Source organism: Cebidichthys violaceus, unplaced genomic scaffold, assembly GCF_023349555.1.
Source record: "Cebidichthys violaceus isolate CVI_PGR_0920_01 unplaced genomic scaffold, fCebVio1.0.p SCAF_30, whole genome shotgun sequence".
Taxonomy (NCBI): domain Eukaryota; kingdom Metazoa; phylum Chordata; class Actinopteri; order Perciformes; family Stichaeidae; genus Cebidichthys; species Cebidichthys violaceus.
The window spans coordinates 141,310-165,310 of NW_027176484.1; the positions used below are offsets into that span (position 1 = coordinate 141,310).

Here is a 24,001-nt window from a genome sequence, read left to right on the forward strand (position 1 = left end):
AAGCATGCATGTGTGTAGAAGTCCTCTTGTAACATGTATCAATCATAGCAACTTCAGATGTAGTTCTTTAAGAGACACTCAATAGCAGCTCCAGGAAATCAAAGTCACCTGAGAAGACCCAGAACATCTCCTAAGATGCATATTCTTTTCCACAAGAGGTCCGAGTCATTACTTCCAATGCATCTTAACCCTCGAGTTCACCTCTCCGGGGAGGATTTTAATATTTCATGTGCCATTCAGTGATTTTTTTTGTTAAATCGCTCAGCATGTATGATCTTTCTCCCACAACCCAGTGCAGGATTCAGAACCATCCCAGACACTTTGTCCACAGTTTATGTTGTGAAATGACACGAGAGGGCACCGACACTGCAGGGCGGATGTTTCAGTTTGTTTTCGCCAAGGATTTGGGATGAAGTCCTGCGTTATCGTGACAGCTTGCTGTTGATGAAGGACAGCGTGACCTCGCGCTCGGGCCATGACGGGCCCGGGCAGCTCATTAGTCTTTATCTGAATCCACCAGCTACGACCCAGCAGCCCTGCGTTTAACCTGATGGTCGCCGGCCTATACGTCGACTGCAGTTTTTGTTCACGAGTAGCACGCAAGGTCAAATAAAGATAAGGGCCGTCACCCCCTTTTTTGTTTTATTTTCATTGAAAATTACTGAGATTTTCCTGTTAAAAAGGAATCAGCTAATAGCGACGAGAAAAAAAAAAAGACGCAGTTCATGCAGAAAGAAGCTTCCAGTGTTAGAAAGTAAAGAGAAAAATGCAAATAAGCTAATTATAGCCCAAAAATCCCCCTTGGTGAAAAAAAAATAAATAACTGAAGAAAACACATTTATTGCAATAGTTGCTTCAGTGGAGGCGGGACTAGTCATGCAACCGACACAACTGTGGATGTTTTACACTTGCAAATCTCTCCATGTTCTGCTTACTTAGCACTAATGTCTGTGTTTATGATTTAATCACCTCACACAACATACACGTTAAGCCGTCACAGCGGACGCATGCAAGCCCCCCCCCCCCCAATAACTCACACATTTATGCTCCCACTGTGAGATTACGAGGCTGCAAACACCCTCTCACTCATCAGTTTCTCCCTCCTGCAAGGACAGGTCCAGAACAAGGATCAGGACCGTCCCATCAACCCCCCCCCCCCCCCTCTTCCTCCTCCTCCATCATCATCCTCTGTATGAAAACAAACTCCGAAGACACAAATTCATCCAAACAGTGCCACGTCCTGCGTGGGCATCCCTGTGACAAGACACACGCCCCCACAACATCAAGTGTGATTCTCCCGGTCCTATTTCTTGGTGAACACAAACCGGTAAAAAACCTCTGCTGCGCGCTCTAACCTCCCGCCTTTCAGACGCAAACATGCACACGGCCATATGCATCCCGCTCTCCTTCAAGGGCATGCCTTGTCCTGAGCTTTAGGAGGCGAGGAGACCGACATAAAAGCAAGGAAACAAGGGCTTGTTAGCGGCTCCACGCCCACAAGGTCACACTCAGCCACGTTGCTTCGTGTGCCGGTAGAAATAAAAAAGCACACAAGAGGGGGGGGGGGGGGGGGGGGGGGAGGGGAGAATGAGAGAGGTGCCCTACCATTTCTCCCACTGGTCCTCCATCCAACCCTCTTCTCCTTCCCCTCCCGAGTCCATACTGGTAGTGAGGAGGGCATCCACAGCTGAGAGGAGGAGGAGGAAGAGGAGGAGGAGGATTGGGGTTAGAAAGTGAAGGAAGGCGGGAGAGAGGGAGGAGCGAGCAGGAAGAGAGCCGGAGGAGAGGGAGGAGGGGTGCAGCTCCCCCGGGGTCGATGGGAGAGGCGTCCGACTCAGAGCCCCGCTGCTGCTGCTGCTGCTGCCGCCGCTCATCCGGAGGAAAGAGGGAGATGGAAGAGGGGAATTATAGGAGCGGAATCTGCCAGCGAAGAGTAGTGTTATATAACCTACTCCTCTCTCTCTCTCTCTCTCTCTCTCTCTCACCCTCTCACTCTCTCTCTGATGTTTACTCTGATGTCTTGTGTGCATCAGATTTACTACGCCACTGCAGGAAAGTGCTGGTGTTAGCAGGACATCCAACGCCACGGCAACCAGGGGAAGCATCAGCTCAACAGGACACTCCTTCCTCTCTCTCTCTCTCTCTCTCTCTCTCTCTCTCTCTCTCTCTCTCTCTCTCTCTCTCTCTCTCTCTCTCTCTCTCTCTCTCTCTCTCTCTCGTGCTCAATTATTCATGAGGGCCCATTGATCATAAGACTCCTAAATGTCCCTTCTTTCTCTCTTTCTCTCTGTTCATCCTCTTAAAGGGCAACTCCAGTTTATCACAACGTGGCTCTTATGTGGGTTTTTTTTGGGTCCTTGTCTCCATCAGTTAAGGTGGTATTGCACTCTCTCCCAAATTATTTGCTGAGGTCTGGCAACTTGGCAACATTGATAGAAAGATGCCTGGCAGGGCACACAGGTTCGTAAACAAGACAGCTCGCTTCATCCACGCGATGTAAACAGAGAATTTTGAGGTAAAACTGAAAACTAAGTCCACCGAAAATCTGTCGTTATGAAGGGAAATGGAAAGCTCACCATGACTGTAACTCTGGTGGGTCCAAGTCTGTCTGTAAACTGTGATGGATGTTGACAACGAACATGGAGTACAGTGTTATTGTTGCAGGCAGAAATGATGGCCAGATCTAACAAAAATAAAGGTAAAAAAAATGAACCTGTTATTTAACATTTTGCTCATCCTTGCTTGTTTAGGCAGGTGGTTAAAGGTCCTCTTTTAAAAATCAGTGTGTGTGTGTGTGTGTGTGAGTGTCTGGAATGTGATTAACCCTGTCGACCCCGCTGACCTTGAAACCTTCTACCGGCGCCCTATAGGCCAAAGCATAATGCACTGTATCTGGGCAATAGCATCGTATACAGGAGCATCGCGCTAATTGTAGCCACCAAAGGCTTTATCCCAGCTGTTGTTGTTGCAACAGGATGTGAGGTACTTCCGGAAAATTGGCGTTACGGTTAGAAAAGGGATCGTGGTGCATGCTAACTTGACTAACGACTCACATGACCAACGTTGACTTTTTTTGTCTCACGTGGGACACGAACGGCGGTCTCCTGGGTGAAAGTCCAGCACCAAAAGGAAGACAAAGTCAGTGACCAGCTGGTGAACAAAGTGACTAAAAGATAAAAGGATATTTAGATCCAGGAGTTGTAGAAAACCAACCAGAGCAAAAAAAAGAGAGGATATTGGAATTGCATGTATCGGCTGTGAGCTTGTTACGATGTTTCTCTGCCCCCTAGTGGCCAGAAATCCATGAACGCATGATACAAATAACAGCAAAAAAGCATTTTGTTTTCCGCCACACGTTCATATTTGCAAACACCCACTACGACCTAAGGCGGGTAGTAAAAGTTGTGAAAACCAAAGCCCCAGAAAAGGTCAAACGCACTAAGTCCTTGTTCTTTTTTTTCCTGCACTCTGAGCTGAACACGCAGCCATATGGCCGTACAGCGCCGCCTCGGCAACTGGCCAGAACCTATGGAGCTCGCCCACCGGCAGAGCTTCAACACTTCAAACCCATAAAGTAACATGCTGAAGGAGCATGTCAAGCTCTTAAAACACACACAGAGTGTTCTGCATCTGAGAGTAAGGAGTAAGATATATTCATGTTCTTGAGGAGGGAGAGAGAGAGAGACAGAGAGAGAGAGAGAGAGAGAGAGAGAGAGAGAGAGAGAGAGAGAGAGAGAGAGAGAGAGAGAGAGAGAGAGAGAGAGAGAGAGAGAGAAGTATCCTGAGATGGTGTGTGAGTGATGTTTAATCCGCGTTCAGCTCATCAGCAGAGGAAGAATTAACCCCGTAATGACCACGGGGGTCGAGGTAACGAGCTGAATTCATCTCAACAACAACAAATAATCTCATTTCTTAATTGCGATTGCGACACTCGAATCAATAGATTAACTAAAAGTAAAAAATAAATAAATGTGTATTATAAAGAGCCTGCATGTTACAAAGGAAGGGGGGGGGGGGATCTGAACGGCAGCTCAAAAATAAAAACTGACTGGGTTATTACTACTAAAATATGAAAAAATATATATATAAAAAAAACAGGGAATAAAGCCTTGTATTTACTCGAGAAAGAGAGAGAGATAGAGTGTGTGTGTTTACTGTATAGGAGGGGAGGTGCGATCAGGTGGAACGTGCCGTGTCAGCAGAATTGAGCGACAGCAGTAAATAATGAGCATATGTGTGTGTGTGTGTGTGTGTGTGGGGGGGGGGGCCTACAGCCAGAGCAATAGCTGTGTCCACTCAGTCAGCTTTCTGCTGGGGGTGAAATTCAAAATCAGCTCGATATTTAAACTCTCTCCCTCTCGGAGGATTAATATAAAACTACAAGCTAATTCTGTAGCGTATAATAAAATGTGGTATAATGAATATGTGGGAAAACGGACACTTCAACCCTCCCCCCTCCCCCCCCTTTATCGCTCACGTCCCTTTTTCACATCCCATACCCTGTGAGTCCATCTGCCGGAGCACATCTCGTCACGTCGGTTTGAACACTGCAGTGAAGAGATGAAAGAAGAGCGAGAGAGCAGCCAACGAATGGAGGGAGAGAGAGAGAGAGAGAGAGAGAGAGAGAGGAGGAGGAGGAGGATTTTAGAACACATGCTCTACACGTGTGATTTATATTCCTCATGCATTTTATGATATATGAATATGGCCTCTACTAATACATCTCCAGAGGAGAACACTCGTAAAAAGGCCCAAATGTGTGTCAAAATGTTTATTTCTTATTAGAATATCATCAGATAATTTCCAGTAATATCTCAAATCATATCGCAATATCAGTCAAAATAAAAGCAATTACATATTTCTTTTTTTTTAAATCGTGCATCTATGAATATAAGGACAACAAAACTGAATGCAGTTTAAAAACGACACACTCTTCTACCACCTGCAGGAAATTGGAATAACACTCCATCAATAGCATTTAAGATAATAAGATAAATATTGAGCTGCATATGAGAAGAACACGCTTCGTCTCAAGAGGGTTCTCTAGTTTCATTCGCTCCCAGTTTCTTCTCCCATAATGCACCACAGAATTGACTGAAATCCTACACCGTCGAGTTGCTCCATACGTGCTGTATTTTACACACACACACACACACACACACACACACACACACACACACGGTGCCAATGTGAAAGAATCTCCCGCTGCGCCCTCTTGTGCCACAGACGATCAATGCAGGGCTGGAGAATTTAAAGGCGCAGTCGACCCAAATATGCGATATGAAATATGAAAAGCCGTACTCCGTCTGTGGAGAACGTAACCCTAACCCGTAACAGGAAGTGGTTTTCAGCGGCGTAACAGAGAGAGAGCGCCGGGTTCAATGACCGAAATGCTGACGTTTGAGCAACACGCCCAAATGTTCTGGTTCTTCTGGTTTCACTCGAGACGAGAACAACGGTCTCCTGGGTGAAAGTCCAGAGTATTTCAGCCCATCCATCCACTCCGACCTCCTCGTCATGCTTATACCACATCACCTGTCCTGGCTCATCATTATGCGGATTATATGTGAATTGATATCATGGGTTATATACCGATTACATAGCAGTATTTGTCATAGGTATAGATATGAACAGCCTGTGTTGTTTAAAAGGACCACCAGGTCCTGTCAGATCTATTTGTTGTTAAATCCAAAACTGTTGAAAACCAAACAGAAACATGTTTTATTCAAACTCATATGACTTATTAACTCTCTGTTGAGGAGTCATGAAAATTTTAGGAGCCTCAAGAAATTGGGGTCGCTCGCATGAAAGAGCTAAAGGAAAACCGTGGACTGAATCCGGATTTTGAAAGGCGAGCCGGTCCCGTTCCTCTCCGCACAGACCCGGCTGACCGTCCTCCTCCTCCTCCTCCTCCTCCTCCGACACAGCGGCAGCAGGTTGCAGAGCGACGGAGGGTGACGGAGAGGAACAAACACGCCGCCGTATGGCCGCTCTGGGAGCGGGCCAAACCCAGAGGTTGTGGATTATCGTGGCTTTTCCTTTTCTCCATCAACAGCTCTGAGATATCAAATCGACACAGTTCAGTCTCCTAATTCTGATTAAAGAGAGGAAGCGTCTTTTAAAAACACGATTCCTTCATTTAAGTTCTTACTTTTTTATCTATTTTTTTGTTAATTTGTATTTTTTGTAGAAATGAAGGTATTGTTATAAGTTAACAGTTTCACTTAAAGCTAATCCTCTACAATAATAATGACAATTTATTGTCGCTTTAATTCACATTTGGATCACGGATGTGTCTTAAATTAGTTGCACTGCTGAAACTCTATCGCTTCTATTGCTCGTTTTCCCCTGACGGTTTGTTCGGCGCTACTTCTACTTCGAGACACTTGAAAAGAAAAAAAAAGAGAAATAATCATGTTTATATATTTTTTTTCTGTCAAGAGATATCAAACACTGGCGGAGCGGCTCTGATCCGAAGAAAGACGGCTGTGGACCCGCCTGTTTGCAGCTCACCTAATGAGACAGTGGCGTGTGTGTGTGTGTGTGTGTGTGTGTGTGTGTGTGTGTGTGTGTGTGTGTGTGTGTGTGTGTGTGTGTGTGTGTGTGTGTGTGTGTGTGTCTCTCTCTCACTGAGGTGTAGTAATGATCACAGGCCTCCATCCACTCCAGTCATGCCTCTGAAGAATCACAGCTTCTCCTCAGGCAACAGTGTGTGTGTGTGTGTGTGTGTGTGTGTGTGTGTGTGTGTGTGTGTGTGTGTGTGTGTGTGTGTGTGTGCGACACAGAGTATAAAGACACATCAACAGCATGCAGCTAATCCCTGGCCCTGCTCAGCTCTCCAACACGTACCACTTCGATCCTGTTCTGCGGGTTAAATTGGCTCCGACCGGTCACCGTCCTGATGCATTCTGGGTCATCTATGCTGCAAAGCCGCGAGGCTATTTTTTTCACTATCGACTAAACATTCAATTATGTTTGAACGCGACTCATTGCTAATTCATTCCTGTACGATAGAATGCCCGTCACAAGTTGCCAGAGTGTACAGTAATTCTGCAGGCGACTGAAAGTCAGTCTGGAAGAACTTAGACCAACATTAAATGACTCTAATATGACATTTAAATTATTGAGACCATATTTTCATCCTCAAGCTGATGCCTGGTTGCCAGCTTGCGAACCACTTCAAACAGCGTATGTTGATCCCTGACAGCCACTCAATTATACATTCAAACCCATTCATTTATTAGAAATATATTAAGTTAAGCAGCCATCACATTTTGTGTCCCCCCCCCCCCCCAAAAAAAAACCCCTTCAGGTTTAAGTTGCAATTAAAAAAAAGTAGGCATATTATACACATATTTAAATATGCATTCAAAATAAATGTGTCAACTTCAAAGGTCAACATAGAAACACATATGTGACGCTGGAACTCGTGCAAACTGAAGTCCTTGTATAACAAACTGCAGCTGCAATTTATTATACAGGGACTTCAGTTTGGAGCACGAAGTCTAACGACAGCACCCGGACTCAGGGGCTCCGGTTCTACACGCAGAGGGAGCACAGCGCTCGTGCTGGTCCTCCGGGGACGCAGACACGCCCAAAAAAAAAAACAAACACAAAACAAGCGGCTCAACGACACACTGCGACTCTCAATCCGCCGAACGCAGCCAGCATCATCAGCACTTTCCGGTTGTGGAGCCGCGCTCTCGAGCCCAGCCGGCACGAGCGACTCGCACCCCCCACTCCTCCCCCCCCCCCAGGCTCCCTTCTTTCCCGTTCCGGTGGCGCTTACCTGAAGCTGGCCGGGGAGTTCACCTGGATGTCGCGGCCGGGCGGCGGGCTGGCTCGTCTCTTCTCTCTGTCCGCCATGCCGCCCCTACGTTTACCGTTCCTCCATCGGCTGCTCGCGCTGTGCGGCCGCCCCAGCAGAGACACCTGAGGTCCGGCGATGCAGCGATAGGGTGCTGCCTTCCCGGACCGTGGGGATAATAGCGACTCGGCTGAACTGTGCAAGAATGTCTTAACGATACAAATTTTTTTTTTCCGAGTCCCCATGGATGTAACGTATTGGTCCATTGTACAAACCAGCTCAGCTGTTATGATTAGCCTATAAATCCTAAATCCTAAATATGGAAGTAATATTTGGCTTAACGTCAAAAGTGCAAACACGCTAAAATTTACAGGCACTAGACTGTTTACAGTGTTTGAATGTAAAGACCAGCATAGGCTGTAATAGGCCCACCATACAGGCACAGAGAACCTCCCCCCCCCCCCCCCCATCACGGGAACTGTTGTCTTACTGTGTCTGATTTAATAATGTCTCATTTCGTCTGACTAAAAGCACTTGAAAACACATCACATTCTGTGCATGGAGTTTACGAGGAGACCGTGAAGGCAGCAGGAGCTCCCATAGAGAGGAGAGGGGCTGCGAACTGGATGGAAAACAGAGGTGGATTCCCGCTAAAGTGGTCTTCATTAGGCTGGTCAGTTTCAGATTAGACTAATATCTAAACATCTGACCCAATGCATTTATCATTATATGACTGGCATGCATGTAACAAGTGTGAATTATCCTGCAGATCTATATACAACAACAGTATAGTAGTTTATTACAGAAAGACAACCTGACAGTGTTGAGAATAAAAACCGTTAGACTTGTCCTCACAGTGTGAAACAAATAAACATTTCACCTTGGAGACAGTATGTTGGCATGTTGCTTAAACAAAAGCTGAGACCATTAAAGAGTCATGTCAGAGAGACAACAGCAGAGGGAGACACTATACACAGGGAGACTGTGAGAAGAGACGGTAAAAACAGAAATACATTTGTAAAAAGTGTTCTTCATTCTGTCGTCCTGCTTGTCCAAAATGTATTTCCATCTTCCCTTCGTCTTTATTCCCCTATCCATGTTGTGGTGTGGCTATGAATCGCAAAAGAATTGTTTAAGGAACCGAGGGGAGCGAGGGTGGAGTGCAGACCAGGCTGAATGAGGGTTGAGGACGCACGGGGGCAAGCAGGCAGGAAGGGGATTGATCCTGAAGCTCAGGGGGAAAGAATGTTTAATGTCAAAACGACATGAGAATCAGTTCTCGCAAAACTACAGCGGCCTGAGTCAAGTAGCTACCACAGCAGCTGAGACAATGATCTGGCCCTGGATGTGTGAAGATCTGAGGTTGAAATACTGCATGGCTGATGAGTCGGTGAGAATGGAGAAGCCACGCCCACGCCAAAACGGACAAAGGGCCTTCCCCATTTCTCGATTTTGTGACTCCTTCTCCGGCTTACGATACCGGAAATCCATCTCAGCGCTCCATCTTGAGCGGCGTCCCACCCAATTCTTAAAGCGCTTCTCTTGGAGCGAGGAGGCTTGCCGGAGGAGCTATATGAGAGGAAAACACACCGGCGACTCGTGTGACTAACGGGACAAAATTCACAGTCGTAAAAGTGTGCATCGGTGTCAGTATCATATGCATTGGACAGGCAACATCAAGCAGCTTTTCCTGCCACATAGACTTTTATCACAAAACAAATCAAAACCCTGATTAAGTGAAAGTTGCCCTTCAGAGAACCATTTTAGACTGTTGCAATTGCAGAACTATGGGGTTATGTGATGCGAGTCATCTTCGTTGTGCCCCCCCCCCCCCTACCACACACGTAAACACAGACATTTATTTACCTTTTGGAAAAATCAGCTCCGTCCGTCGTGTATGGCCTCCTCTGCAAACTAGTTTCTCCTCCTTTACACTGTTAAAAACAGACAAAGTATGAACGGTGTGACCACGTTTTCCTTGCTTCAATGGAAACAATCTGACGGGTATGATAGTGAAAACATGGCACGTCTGTCACATTAAATAAGCAATCATACTGGGAGACCATGAACAGTTGGATTCTTAACATTGCCGTCTAATATATTAGACAATTTTCATATAAAGTTGATCACAAAATATTCAAACAATTTGGAGGTATCCTTTCAGCTTTTTTTAAATTGCGTCCCATTTGGAAACAATGTTTGAAAAGCCCCAGTTTCTGCCTCTTGTCAAGAGTATTATCTTTACATTCAAGTCACAGAACTAAAACCTTTTTTAGTTTTAAAGTATTATCCAAAACTCCTCCGTATGTTGTTTTTCAAATTGTTGATGAGGTGGGTTTTGTATCTACATATCATCTTGGCTCTTCTCAGGCACCTCACCAATACCATTGACGCTCGATAGATGGGGTACAAATTATGCGCTGGGCGAGTTTAATCACCCGGCCCAGAGACCTCCTTTCGGCAGCTTACTCAAACAGGTGCATAGCGCTGTGAATCAAAAGTAAATTATAATACATGCGAGGCACAAACAGAGGGTAACCCCCCCCCATCTGAGGTAGCACTTACATGTTGTAGAAGTCAGTGTTGTTGAGCTCCTGCCAGTCCCTCCAGGTGAAGTAGTGTGGACAGCCTCTCTCTGGACAGGGTGTGTGCACCTGCTGAGTCAGTCCCGGCCACTGCTTGGACAGCGCAAACAACTTGGACATCACCGCCAAGATCAGATCCCACAACCGTCGAAACTCTGAGGAGAGGAAGAAGCTGTCTGTACTCTAGCTGTGCAGGGGATTTGAAGTCAATATGAAAGAGTGAACCTTGTTTTTTGTTTTTTCTTACCCTCATGCTTGTCAGGTCTCCGGCAGCGTATCTCTACGAACACATCTTCATCTTTATTCGTCTGTCTCACCAGGGCCAGTTGGTTTCCACAGCAGAGAAGACACTGCTCTCTCCCCACCCAGTGAGTAGGGAACAGGGAGCACGTCTGGATGATGACTCTGACGGTTACGGACAGTAGATACAAACAATTTAGGGAAGTTAAATGATGCAGAAAGTTTTCAATTGTTTGTTTTTTGTGCGAGTATGCAGGGATAGATAGAACAAGCGAGGGAAGAACCTTCACTATGTACTTTAACACCATCACAAGTGGACTGAATCTTTCTGTAGCTCTAACAGAGACGTCGTCTCTCTCACTGATTGCGTCATTTCAACTCCAAGACTGTCATGAGGTGTGGTGCAGGGGTGGAGCAAAGACTCAAGTGCAGACACTGGAGACGGGGTGGAAGGCAAGGTTATTTTACTAGTAAGAACCAAGAACTTAAAGCGACTCCAACAGGGAGCGAGCAAAAATCCCAAAAACTGTAGAACAGGCAAAGTCACAAAACATAGACACAAACACAAGGACAAAATACCGGAACACGAAGCACACTTGGGGAAGGACAAATGCCGGAACACGGAGCACACACGGGGAAGCAACAAAAACGATCCGACAACCGGAACAGGGAAGCAGGGGAGTTTATATGAGAGGGTTTGGCAGAGGGAAAACCAAGGGGCAGGTGATTGGGCCCAGGTGTAGTGAATGAGGGCAATCAGGAAACACACTCAGACACAGGAGGGAGCCGGGAGGAGATCAGAGGCGGAGCTACACAGACACAGGAACAACAGGGGCCAAAGCCCAATCCTGACAAAGACTTCCAAGACCTACAGTTTAACTTATATTCATAGCATATCTATAATTCAAGCAAATAAACAGAATACTTTTGCACCAGGACATTCAGTATTTGAATCAATACAACAAATGAAAAGTGTCAGATAAAGTAGGCTACAGCTGTTATTTCAATGTGTCTAATACACATTGAATCAACACTTGAGTAGTAACATATTTGTTAGTCAATGTCACACGATGAAAGATATTTCAAGCTTTGATACCTGTGGAAGAAGCCGTGAGGGATCTCAGGCAGGAAGTACACGTGGACACTGACGTCATCTTGCTTGTCCTCACCCCACTTGTGGCAGACTGTAAGGTCATCCTTTAGGTAGATGGGGAAGAGACAGGCTCCATCTGGTTCTCTCTTGGCCTCCCTGGTGTACCCCCACTGCTTCTCGCCAGGGAGGACGTCTGGTGCCTCGGGGTTCAGGTAGCCGCCGACAAAAGAGGGGAGGCAGACCTCAAAATGCTGCAGTAGGGCGAGTAGCATGCCTTCCTCCCTTTTGGTTCCCACCACCTCTCTGACCAAGTCGTCATCGTCCACGACCAGTTTCTCTAACTCTCTGCGGACCAAGATGCGCAATGCCGCATTGTGTAGGGTGCCTCTGCACCTCAAGTCATGCACCCAGGTGATCTTCTGTTTCACCAGAACCCCCTCTTGCATGAGAAGGTCTCTGGAGACCCCTTCCAGTTGCTGCACCAGGTCATGTCTCACAATAGTCTGCATTTACAAAAAGAGATGGGGAGAGTGAAAATATGGTGTGTGAACCATGTAAACATACTTACTGTGGGTAATGGGACAAAAAGACTTCCGCTGTTCTTATGATGCTGGCACTATGCACACAATTTGCCCAAATGTATCATCTGTTATTATATGTGTGCATTTGGAAACAGAAAGCCAACACTGACCTTAAACAATGAGATGAGAAACGAAGGCTTTACAAACACTCGGTCACTGAGCACACTGATGTCTTCGTACCAAACGATCAACCCGATCCGATGCAGATATCGCAAAAGGAATCGTAGGATGGAGTGGAGACTCTCTCTGCTCAGTTTAACATGGTTTAGAATTAAATCTCCCAGTTCGTCAAGTGGAATGATACCTGAATGATAGAGCATTTTATTCAAAGAGTAAAATGAATAGGATAATACTCTGTAATACTTGAAATAAAGTATACCGTCATTGGAGTTGAAAATTTACTTACCATGTTGGGGAATTTGCTCTAGTGCGACAAGTGTATGAATGGCTTGCTCTACCGCTTCATAGCTTTTTGGTAAGATGCACTCAGAACAAAGAATAACACTCTCTGATTGAATGCATGTCAAAATATGACTTCTGAGTTTTGAAATATCATCAGACCGTGTGCAGTCAAGGGTTACGAGATCCAGAACCTAAGAGGAAGTTCAAGGACATCTGTGAGGGCAGGAAACCTACACGGTATCACAATGCATATGCTAAGGGAGTTTCATAGTGCTTTTGCGTCTGTAAGGATAAAAAACCAAACATATTAAACAAAAATAAGACCTTTAACGTTTTTAGCATAATAGACCACATGCCTCAATTAAGCCAGTACCTTCAAATTGTAGTCCAAAAGGCAATCCAGCTCATCTAGCTGGTCCATAAAGAGAGCAATGTCCAGGTTTTCTTCCAGATTTTTCTTCTGGTGTTTTAAAACCGTCTTCCTGTTTGTCAACATGATTCTCATCTTCTCCTCGATGTCTTTCTTCTTCTCCATCACCTCCTCCTGGTCTCTGCACTGGTCGCAGTGTGTTCCCACCAGAAGGACCACTGAGTCTGGCACACGCAACTGTATGTTGTTTATCCAGAACCACAGTTGGTCTTTGAAAGAATGTGGATCTTCAGTGCTGTAGCTGATTGAGAATCAAAATCAAATAATTTAATCATGAGCTAATTTCCAAAATAGTGTGCTCAATAGTATGTGTTGTTTTTTACTTGTGAGACATATATGGGTATTCAATTTCATGGTAATCCATCTCATACATGTTGAGATATTCCGGTCTGCATAAAAGTGGTGGACCAACTGAGCAGCTAACATAGCTTAGACTGGGAACCACGGTCTTAAAAGATGATTAATCAAAAACGTTACGATTGCTCACCTGGCTAAATCACAAGTGAGGACGACAAGGGCTCGTGGTGTGATGAAGACATGGTGTGTCAGGTAGTACTCCTCCTGCCCTGCAAAGTCCCACAAAAGGAAACGGACTTCCTGGACGTACAGTTGACTGATCTCGATTCCCTCAGTCCGATGTTCCACTGCCACCGCCACAGGTTTCCCTTCTCTCAGGCTGCGACAGAGTGTGGACTTCCCTGCCATGGAGGAGCCCAGGAACATGGTCTTGACTGTCCAGGCACTGTGTGTGTTTGGGTTCTCCTCCATTTGACTGAAGTAGCTCTTGATGTCCATGACCCCTCCAGCACAGACCTCCTCTGGTGGACACCTAAGTGGATTCCCCGCGGCCTTGCACACGGTCAGCTCACAGCTACCGTTCTCGAAGAGCTTGGATGGGAGCTCAGTAAGTTGGTTGTTTGCAACCAAAAGCTCCTTCAATTTTGGGAGACCAACTAGTGGTTCAATGTTTTGCAGGCAGTTCTTGGAAAGGTCCAGGTAAGTGATACTGGTGCATTGGTTTATATCTGAAGGGAGCTTGGCCAAGCGATTGTTGCTGACTTTTAGGAACTTTAACCTCTGAAGATGTGGGAAGATTCCTTCTGGAATGGCTCTGAGGTTGTTCTGGTTCATGTAGAGTACCTCTAGTCTGTGCAGGTTGTGCATTTCCTGAGAAACCTCCATTATCTTGTTCCGGGAGAGATTAAGCTCCATCACATGGGTAAATCTTGAGATCCCGGTGACTCGTTTCAGTTTGTTCCTCTACAAATCCACACTTCTAGCGTGCGGTAGAAGATCTTGAGGAATGGACTTCAGTTTCTGGCCTGACAGGTCCCATTCCTCCCAACTGACCACTGTGTTATGAATGAGTATAGGTTTACAGCATGTACGATCTGGACCCTTTTTCAAAAAAGCAGGTTAACCAATTGTCTAGGAAAGTCAGTCTCACAAAAGAAAACAGAAACAGCTTTTTCTACATCAGTCCACGACCCAGGTTTAAGGTAACTGATGGTTTTACTGAACAAACTTATCCAGAACACCTGCTTCTTGAAACAAACCCCCTTTTTTTTAAGAATATCCCTTGATGCACTTGAGAAACGGGGCTCTGGTAGTTTGCTTACTCCAGGTGAAACATTACATTGTGGTAAATCAAAGATTCTGATCACTCTCTGTCTGCCTGAACACTTTCAGAAGTTGTGCTTGTTCACACTAGAAACTGAAGAAACAAATCCTCGCTGGTGAGACTCTGTCTGGAGAACATGGCTCTTCATCTCCCATTCAGTAGTGAGGTAGTGTGTTGTTAAGGTCAGGTAGCTCACTAGATGGCTCACCAGAGTAGAATGTTTTTCTTCCGTGGTGGGCGTGTCAGGCAGCGCGTTGTCTGTTACGTCGGGTGGTTTGCCTTGTTGAGCGCAGTGGCTCCACCGAGAGAACATTATACTTCCCACAATTTGAGCATCTGCACTTTCCAAATGCAATAGTATTATTCAAACATACTGTTTGGTTCGTAATGCGTACCGAACCGAAAGCCTCGTACCGAACGGTTCAATACAAATATGTGTATTGTTACACCCCTGGTCAGCATACAGGATTGTTTAACTTTTAATGGTGTCACACGTAATAATGTGGCTTGGACTTTCTGTTCCCTTAAAAAGATCAGCACTGTCAAAGCGGTTTGTTAAAGCTAACCAAAAGTTAAGCTCTACACAAAAGCCCCGCACAGATTTATTGGGCCTCTGCTAGTGAATCCAATGATTACAATGATTCACTTTATATGAATTAATTTGTGTCAGAAACAATGTTGTGATAAATGCCAGGATGACAGGGCTCGTAGTCTGACAAAACAGAACATAGGTTGATCGTAAAATCTACCTTAATATTGTTTGCACGGTACGAAATATTGTTTTTTAAGGAAATATACCTCACTGGAAATACTTAACCTTGAGCAAGCATAAAAGAACAATTAAAATATCTCTCAATATATCATATCCCTGTATCACAGACAGATATGTCAACACCGTCAACAATAATCACAGACCCCTAACTATATTCAAAATACATGTTAGGTTGCTTACCATTTAGAAAGGCCATTTTATTCACATTCTCTTCAGATATCTATGGATCACGTTTCTTGTTGAGAGATATCCGCATAAAGTGACTGAGGAGGGATGCCTGCTCAACTGCTTAGCCCGTGAATGACGCAAACCATTTCCCACCACAGAGATAGGGAAGTGAGACAAACTTTCACTACTTCCCATAGTAACTGTCATAAATCATGATTTCTGTTTTATTGTTTCAACGTTTGTGGTGTATACAGTACATAACGTTTTAAAAGTTTTATGAGTACAAACTTTACCAAGTTACCAATAATAAAGCATCAGTTCAAAGAAAAGGAGGTACAGGAAGTACCTCTACTGACCGCAGTTTGATGCGGTCAGTTGGTTTCGAAAGTTGTGGTTGAAGGTTGTCAGAAATAAATAGACATGATATAAATAATGATCATGATAACTGCCACAAGTCCAGTAAATGTAGTTAGTAGTTTCAAATTGAGCACACAGCCTAATTATTTGGATATAGTCTTAATCAGCAGATCTTGACAGGCGTACAAAAATGATTCACTTAGACTTGAAGACTTAAAGTTACAAACAGGGATGTGGAATTTAAATGACATGGCTGTTTAGCAGCGAAGGAGCTTGGGTACGTAACAACGTTCGCTATGTAGATGCATCATGGGAAGTGTAGGATTGAGTAGTTTTCAAGCTTGACCCATTCCAGGCACTAAAATTTAGGATGGCTTTGCATTATCAATTTTGACCTTCACTTGAGAGTGCAATTGTAAACTGCTGGAGTGCCCTTTTCAAGCAACTACTTCTGTTCCTTGGCTTCGTTAACCTTGTGTTTCCATTCGACATATAAACCAAACATGAGAGTCCTTTATTTCCATTGTAGCCGTAGCTGTAGGGAAATACCACACCACATTGTATGCTACCAAAAACCACCAAGTTTCATGAAGTTATTTATTAAAAATATGAACATATAGTTTACAATTCATGAACAAACACTTCAAAGCAATATGAGGCCACAAAGTAATTGATATTCTACATAATGTCATATTTCTGGTAAAATCACATATCTTAAAAAGCTTCTTTTTTCAAGTGAAATTGCTCGAGCAAATTGCTCAAGCCAAGTTGGAGTATTTTAAGAGTTCTTGAACAAAAAATGGGAGAGTCAACAAAATGCTGGTTTTGTACTGCACAATAAAGACATGAGGAGTCTTCTCACACATTGCTGGTATAAGCATTTATCTTTTTCGTGGAGGTTCACAATGCAGTTCCTTTCAATTTGGCAGTCTGGTCTGAAGATATTGAAGGCCTTCACGAACTTTTGGAACTCAGTTTCCTGTCACACAAGTACCTCTGGACCCATCCGCAGGGATTGACATCAAGCCGCAGGAAGTTCTGCAGCCATGGGCTCCTCTGAGCCCCCTCGACGAACTCGTCCAGTGTAATCTGACCTGCACCACAAACAGAATACCTGTGAGGGAATTATTTACGACTAAATATTGAGGAAACCTTATTTTTGGAGGGATTTTGTTCGAGGATTTTTATTGGTTTTGAGTTTGCAGTCAACGTACCATCACCGTTCACATCGACCTCTTGAAAGATGCGCTCACACACCTGCTCAGTAGTGAGGTTCTGTGTTCCCGTTTCATCAGACACAATGCCTTTCTTTATCTTGTAGATTATCTGACAGAAAAATCCAGCAATTAGACAGTTTCTCATCTTGAACGGATAAAGCCATTGACAAACTGTGGGGTTTTGAGCCACGCTAGTGCCATGGTTCTAGGGATGGCAATGACGGTCTAATGGTCTGTTGGTTGGTTGGTCCACCACTTTGACCCAGACTCTAAACTAAAAGGATTACCATAACATTCTGATCAGACATTCATAGACCCAAAATGATCAATAATAGCTTTGATAATCACTAAACATTTTATCTAGCACAATCAGCTGGTTAACATTTAAAAATACTTGCTTACTTCCGATACCTTGCAAAACTAATGGATTTCCAATAAGCCTCAGCTGTACTTCGCGTTTCGTGCTCTTTAGTCATTGTTAGCATGCTAACATGCTAAGATGATTAGCATTTTACCTGCTAAATATCAGCTCGTTAGCGTTGTCATTGTGAGCACGTAAGCATGCTGACGTTAGCATTTAGCTCAAGTCACCACTGTGCCTGTAGGTACAGCCTCATAGAGCTGTTAGCTTGGCTGTAGACTCTGTCAGTGTGTGAGTTTATAGTTTGCACCATCATTGTTGAAGTTGATCAAAAATACTGTTTTCAAATAAGTCCTTAAAAGTAAGAACTTTTCTATGCACTGGAGTAGAACTTATATTCAATACTATAAATATCGGATATGATATATGTGGCCATTGGTCATCATAAACAACTAGTCAAGCGAACAGTTGGTTGGTACTTAATCAAGCTAACATTGCTGGATTTGCTTCTTAAATATACAGTTAATGCAACGGATAACTAAAAACATAGAGATGGTCTTCTGACAAACACATGAGAACTGAGGCTAAAACATCAGGGCAAACCTAAATGAAATGAAAAGTGGTTCATGAAATCAACACTTTTTACCTTAACAATCTTTCGCAGTTCATTTCTGTCTAGGCGGCCGTTGTCATCGCTGTCAAACACCCTGAAAGACCACCGCAGCTTGTCTTCAAGCTTTCCACGCAGAACAAGATGAAGCGCCGCCACGTACTCTATAAAATCCATGGTGTTGTCCTGAAAAACAGGGAGAAATTACTTGAAGGGAAGTTTATAGATGGGACATTTTTTTTTTTAAATAACTCAATTCAGGGAACAAATCATTGTTGCTCGTTTTGCTTAGACTTTCAGTTGAAGCGGCTTCGTAACTCACTTGATTCATGTCAAATGCTCGGAAGATGCTGTCCATGTACTGCGATTCGGGTGTACCATGCTGTACTCCAAACATCTTCTTGAACTCGTGCAGGTACAAAGATCCACTGGGGCACTCCGTGATGTATGACCTGTAGAGGTCCTGGATGCAGTTTAACTCCAGTTCTTCTTCCTGTGCCTGTACTTGCTGATTTTGACCCATGCTGAATTCTAAATCATGCCGCTGCAGTAAAAACTCAGAATTTCTTATTTAATTTGAAAAAAAAATAAATACATACGGGTGATTTGTTAAAATCATATCCTTAAGACATAGTCCAGTGTCCTCCTCATGGCTGCAGTTGACGGTCTTGAACCGAGGGGAGTGTAATAACTGATTCATGTGATGCTTGACACTAACCAAGAGGCTTATTTTTAGCCAAAGTCTTTTGCAAGCTGTGTTTAAAGCAGTAATCCACACGCTTGATCCCATCTTGACCCTTTTGTGACTCAGGGTCACAGGTACTCTTCCCGCTATTGCTTACTAAAATTATGATTTATATCTACAATAAAAGCCCCTGTAGTCACTATTATAAGTACAGAAACACCTACAGGTACATTTCTCTGTAGCTGTTGACAGCTCTAGTGGCTAGTGATAAAATTAACTTGCACTTATTTACCTTTGTACAAAAACAACAACATTCATCTATCCTCTAATACTTTTTTGTGGATCAGGTCCTGGTATAGTAATGGCATGCTTTATTTAGGGCTTAGGGGATTCAGCCATCATCGGTTTCATCATTTAAAGCTTTACTTTTCCTACTGTGATGTCAACTTTTATTCTGTCAAAGGCCTATATAATCACTCGTTACACCCCTGCCCCCTAGCAATTACAATTGTAATTTGTTTTTTACTGTGTAATTAAAGAGTTAACACTTTGTACATATTTATTGGTACCTAATTCAAACACCAAAATTGCACTGCAAATCACAGGCCGTAGTATGCTATGTAAATGTTAACCAGCTCTTTCTAATCTTCAATTTTGAGTCAGTAATGATTCACAGGGGTACAGTCAGGTAAACCTGTTGAGCTAGAATAACTGAGTGAGTAAATCCCAAGGGTTTACGGTTCTGAGTGACTTGGAAGAGGTGGGGGGAGGACAGGCCACTGTGTTTACAGTGGCGCAAGAGGAGATCTCTGTAACTCGTGCGGTCTGGATGGGAAAAGGAATGTTTAACACTTCTTATAATAAAGAGGTGAGCATGCATTTCGGGTCTAAGACTAAGACACTAGCACACATTCGTACAGCTGGGAAGCAGGACATGACAATGACTTGTGTTTTTTTTTACTGAACTTTAATTCATAGGATTAAGAAAACAAAAAACTGCCTTTTATAACAGTAATCAGGTAGAACAACATTACTTTACAGTATGGACTTTAATTCAATACGCACAATGTGAATGTAATAGTGTTCTAGTAATGTTGTTTTTTTGCTGAAAAAACAAAGAAAAAAATGAAAAACAAAGAAAAAACAACAATAGAAAAGCAGACATTATCATACACTATTTACATATTGACACTTTATAACAAGAAGGCTGTGACTTGAGCACTATATAGCAAGCATATATATGTATATATATATATAGCTTGAATAGTATTTTAAAAAAATGTAATTAATCTTAACCATAAGCTTAATTATTATAGTTGAATTATAGTCGTACTAAGAGCCAATTATCAAAAATGTCTTCCTTTCTTCAGTCTGTGAATTACAAAATTGTAAAATGTGTGTTTAATACATTAATAATGTATTGTATATAATAATACATAAAGCCATTCCTAGATTTCAGCCATGATTGTGCTCCCTTTGGCCACATGAAGAAGGCCCGTGTCATTTCAGAAGTGTGTGCTCCTTCTCCGCTGCTCCAGCACCCATCCAGCAGGGTTCATGTCCAACTGCAACATGTTGAGCACCCAGGGGTCCTCCTGTGCGCCTCTGATGAACTCCTCCAGGTTAATTTGACCTGTGGAACAAAAACAAGTCAAAAGTCTGGATTCATGCTCTCTGTTGAAACAACAAAGTGTTCCCTCTACAAAAGTGTTTTCCTTGCATAACATGACACGTGCCGTAATGAAAGCTTACCATCACCATCACTATCGACGGCCTGTAATATTCGATCCGCAACTTCATCCACTGTAAGTTGTGTATCATCCGTGTCGATCTTTGAGCCTTTCTTTATCCGATAGAGGCTCTACAAAAAAATAAATGTAATATTTAATGTTAATAACAAAGAAAATGTCATATCAACAGCCTTTTTAGCGATGCATGGTAGACTGAATAAATGAAGATTGACCATCTTGAGCACTCAATTTATCATCACATATTTTGAATATGAGTTATTCTGTTTGATTTAACAAATACAACTGATTGAATTTAAAGATTGTAAACAACCCATTGACAGTCTTCAAGCCAGTTTGCACAGTCCTGGCATTGCATTTAGTTTTGCTTTAGATTGAGAGTAATTAATCAGAGAAAAGATACAGATTCCTATGTTACCAGTTACCACAATAATACATCGCTATTGGGAAAACCAGTTTGATCTGGAAGAAAAACATTGAAATCCAGCAGAGAAACAAATTGAATATTTGGGTTCAGACTTGAACCTGAGTGATCATGGTTTAGATAATCCTCAGATAATCCACATTTTTACATTCACTCTCACACCTGCAGCTAGCATCCAGTCGCCAGAACAGATGCTGGCATTGTAGGTTTCTGCAAACCCCAGATACCCTAATACCAAAAATACATTTAACAAATACCTTTAATATCAGCCTTGTATCAAGCTTGCAGAAACACACAGTGTCTCTTAGTTGATGTTTTGAAACGATTGGTTAGGTTAAGGCAAAGAAACTTCTTGGTTAAGGTTTGAAAAAAGATTATGATTTGTGTAATAATATAATAATAGTAATAATAATAATAATACTTTCGTTTTATATAGCGCTTTTCTAAGTACCCAAAGACACTTTACATAGGGGAGAAGAGTTATAATGTAGATCTAATATAATGTGACAACGTAACTAAACAATGCAACAAGGTAACGCAACAAGGTAACGCAACAAGGTAACGCAACAAGGTAACGCAACAAGGTAACGCAACAACGTAACGCAACAAACGCAACAACGTAACGCAACAACGTAACGCAACAACGTAACGCAACAACGTAACGCAACAACGTTGTACTACTTCACTTGCTGTAAAAACATCTACATTCAACATATCCGTGGTTTGCCGAAACTTAAATGTTAAATAGCCTTGCATATACTTAGCACCTTTCTAGTCGGACAACTAACAGCGCTGTACAGTGCATGTCAACATCCACACATTCCATATGTATATAAGCTATACTTGTATATAGCTTATAAACATATATTTTTTCTTATAGAGAATAATTTTTCCTTCTTTATTCTGTCTTCACTCATCTTTAGTTTGAGAACTCCAGACATATTTTATATGGTAGGGGTACACATCCTAGAAGAAGATCCAAGATGAAAATATACGACTGCTATCATCTGCTGCTTAAGTTTAAACTTGAAGCTAAATGCCATTTTGGTAAGAGGACAACTTACTTTGAGGGATTCTCCTTTTTCAAGCTCAGTATTTCACTTGCAACCAACACCCACAAGACAGTTGTAGCTGACCTAAAGGTAGACTTACATCAATTATTGACCATAGTTCTTCCCTGTCCACATAGCCATTGCCGTCTTTGTCATACACCTTGAATGACCAGCGCAGTTTATGCTCCAGGTCTCCCCGGAAAACAAGGTTCAGTGCTGCTACGAACTCCAGGAAATCAATTCTATTGTCCTGAAAAGGTAGGTTGAATCAGAACACATTGAATCACATTTTCCAACATGTTGGTGAAGATGAACAGTATGTCAGGCTGTAACAAGCTTTTACTCTCTCACCCCGTTTCTGTCAAAAGCTCGAAACATGTTCTCCGCATAATCGGACGCTTCCCCTGTCGGGTCCACACCGAAGAAACGCTTGAACTCGTGCAGAAAAAGTAGTCCACTTGGGCACTCCATGACAAACTTTTTATACATATCCTGAATTGATTTGACATCAATCTTGTCAGTGTTCTCTGTTTGCTGTGTCTGCCCCATGACCGGCCTGTAATTCAACAGCCCATAGTCCGGAAACCTTTGAGTATGAACTCCACATTGGAGTGACCAGACTCGAAATGGGCATCTCACAGTCTTAGGTGTTTTTTTTTAACCCTGTGGAATCCCAAAGCTCCAGTTTGCCTATGAGACAGGCGATTAGTGTGGCCTCAGGATTACTGCGGTATTATGTTGGTGGGGTTTTCCTCACTGGGTTAATTAGGTTTGCAGCTAAATGTGCGTAGGCCAAACTCGTAGGAAAGACACGCACTACTCCAACGTGTAAACTACAGGTTTGTCCATTTTAAAAGTACGGCATACATTTCTTTGGAAACTTGGGGGAAACCAGAAGAAACTGAAAAATTCATCCGGAGGCATGTTTCTGCACGCCTGATGAATGCAAACTACACTTTCCCATTATAGTAGCTGTTGTGGCAACATCACTTACTGTGTGTGCGACTCTGTTTGACCGAATGCAGCAACAACATTCAATGTATGTATGCTGTGCAAAACTGCAAAGCTGGGTGCAAGTTTTCTGAGGGGGGGTTTGATTTAGAGTGACCTCTTTCACGTTACACATTGAACTATTACCATTAATGATCCTTTTCCTCACAGACGTAATCTTGTCTATTAGACATCCAACTGAGCTTTGACAAGCCTGCAACAAAGTGGCAGTACAATTTGTTATTCATAACAGATGAAATAAATGATGAAGTACACCAGTTACTCAAGTTGGCAACATCAACTGAGTAAGAGTGCTCTTTACTTCTATTTATTTACTTCTATCAAGGCCTTCATCAGAGTTATTACCCTTAAAACTCTTCTATCTTCCGTACCATAACAGAGTTTTTCCTTGATAGACTTGTTTTTTTTTGTTTGTCAGACGAATGAGTTATGTTTAGCTTTAAAAGCTCTTTTATACACCAGAGACACGGCTTCCTGTTCATGACTGTATCTGCCCAATAGCAGATTTTTTTTTATTGCTGTCTTTAATCAGTTATAGTGTTGTTGTTTTTTTTTCTGTTTGGAAAAAAGAGACGCTAAGAGGCTAAGGCACTCTAGGTCATGCTAATTTAGAATAGGTATATCAATCACTTTAATCAGATTACATACGCTCTGCGGTTAGGCTGGGGAGACGAGATCCCTCAGGATGCCTCGGTGTGTCCAAATTAACCCCGAGTGTCCAACTATTTATATAGTTGTTGGTTACCGATCGGTCTGTGCAAAACTTTAGGAAATTATGAAGCGTCCCAAACTATTATGAGCGTCTTGGTATGCAGAGTACACTTACACTTACAAGCA

General features: G+C 43.0%; 3 protein-coding genes across 3 annotated transcripts; all 3 read right to left on the reverse strand.

Annotated features, from left to right (window-relative positions):
* Positions 1-8,611: 8,611 nt before the first annotated feature.
* Positions 8,612-15,784, reverse strand: si:ch211-210p4.6 (malignant fibrous histiocytoma-amplified sequence 1 homolog). Its single transcript, XM_068724310.1, is given in 10 exon segments — positions 8,612-9,376; positions 9,674-9,741; positions 10,373-10,547; positions 10,640-10,797; positions 11,729-12,228; positions 12,417-12,610; positions 12,713-12,899; positions 13,082-13,379; positions 13,626-14,490; positions 15,712-15,784. Coding segments are annotated over 10 exon segments (2,502 nt in total). The 5' UTR covers positions 15,728-15,784; the 3' UTR covers positions 8,612-9,335.
* A 1,226-nt stretch (positions 15,785-17,010) lies between these two features.
* Positions 17,011-18,809, reverse strand: LOC137882171 (guanylyl cyclase-activating protein 2-like). Its single transcript, XM_068724325.1, has 4 exons — positions 18,567-18,809; positions 18,281-18,430; positions 17,271-17,382; positions 17,011-17,150 (listed from the first exon to the last, which is right to left on the reverse strand). Exons 1-4 carry the CDS (start codon positions 18,765-18,767, stop codon positions 17,011-17,013), a joined length of 603 nt encoding a protein of 200 aa, XP_068580426.1. The 5' UTR covers positions 18,768-18,809.
* Positions 18,810-20,434: 1,625 nt separating this feature from the next.
* Positions 20,435-22,702, reverse strand: LOC137882169 (guanylyl cyclase-activating protein 2-like). Its single transcript, XM_068724323.1, has 4 exons — positions 22,505-22,702; positions 22,254-22,403; positions 20,682-20,790; positions 20,435-20,562 (listed from the first exon to the last, which is right to left on the reverse strand). The coding sequence occupies exons 1-4, from the start codon at positions 22,700-22,702 to the stop codon at positions 20,435-20,437; spliced, it is 585 nt and encodes a 194-aa protein (XP_068580424.1).
* Positions 22,703-24,001: the final 1,299 nt, after the last annotated feature.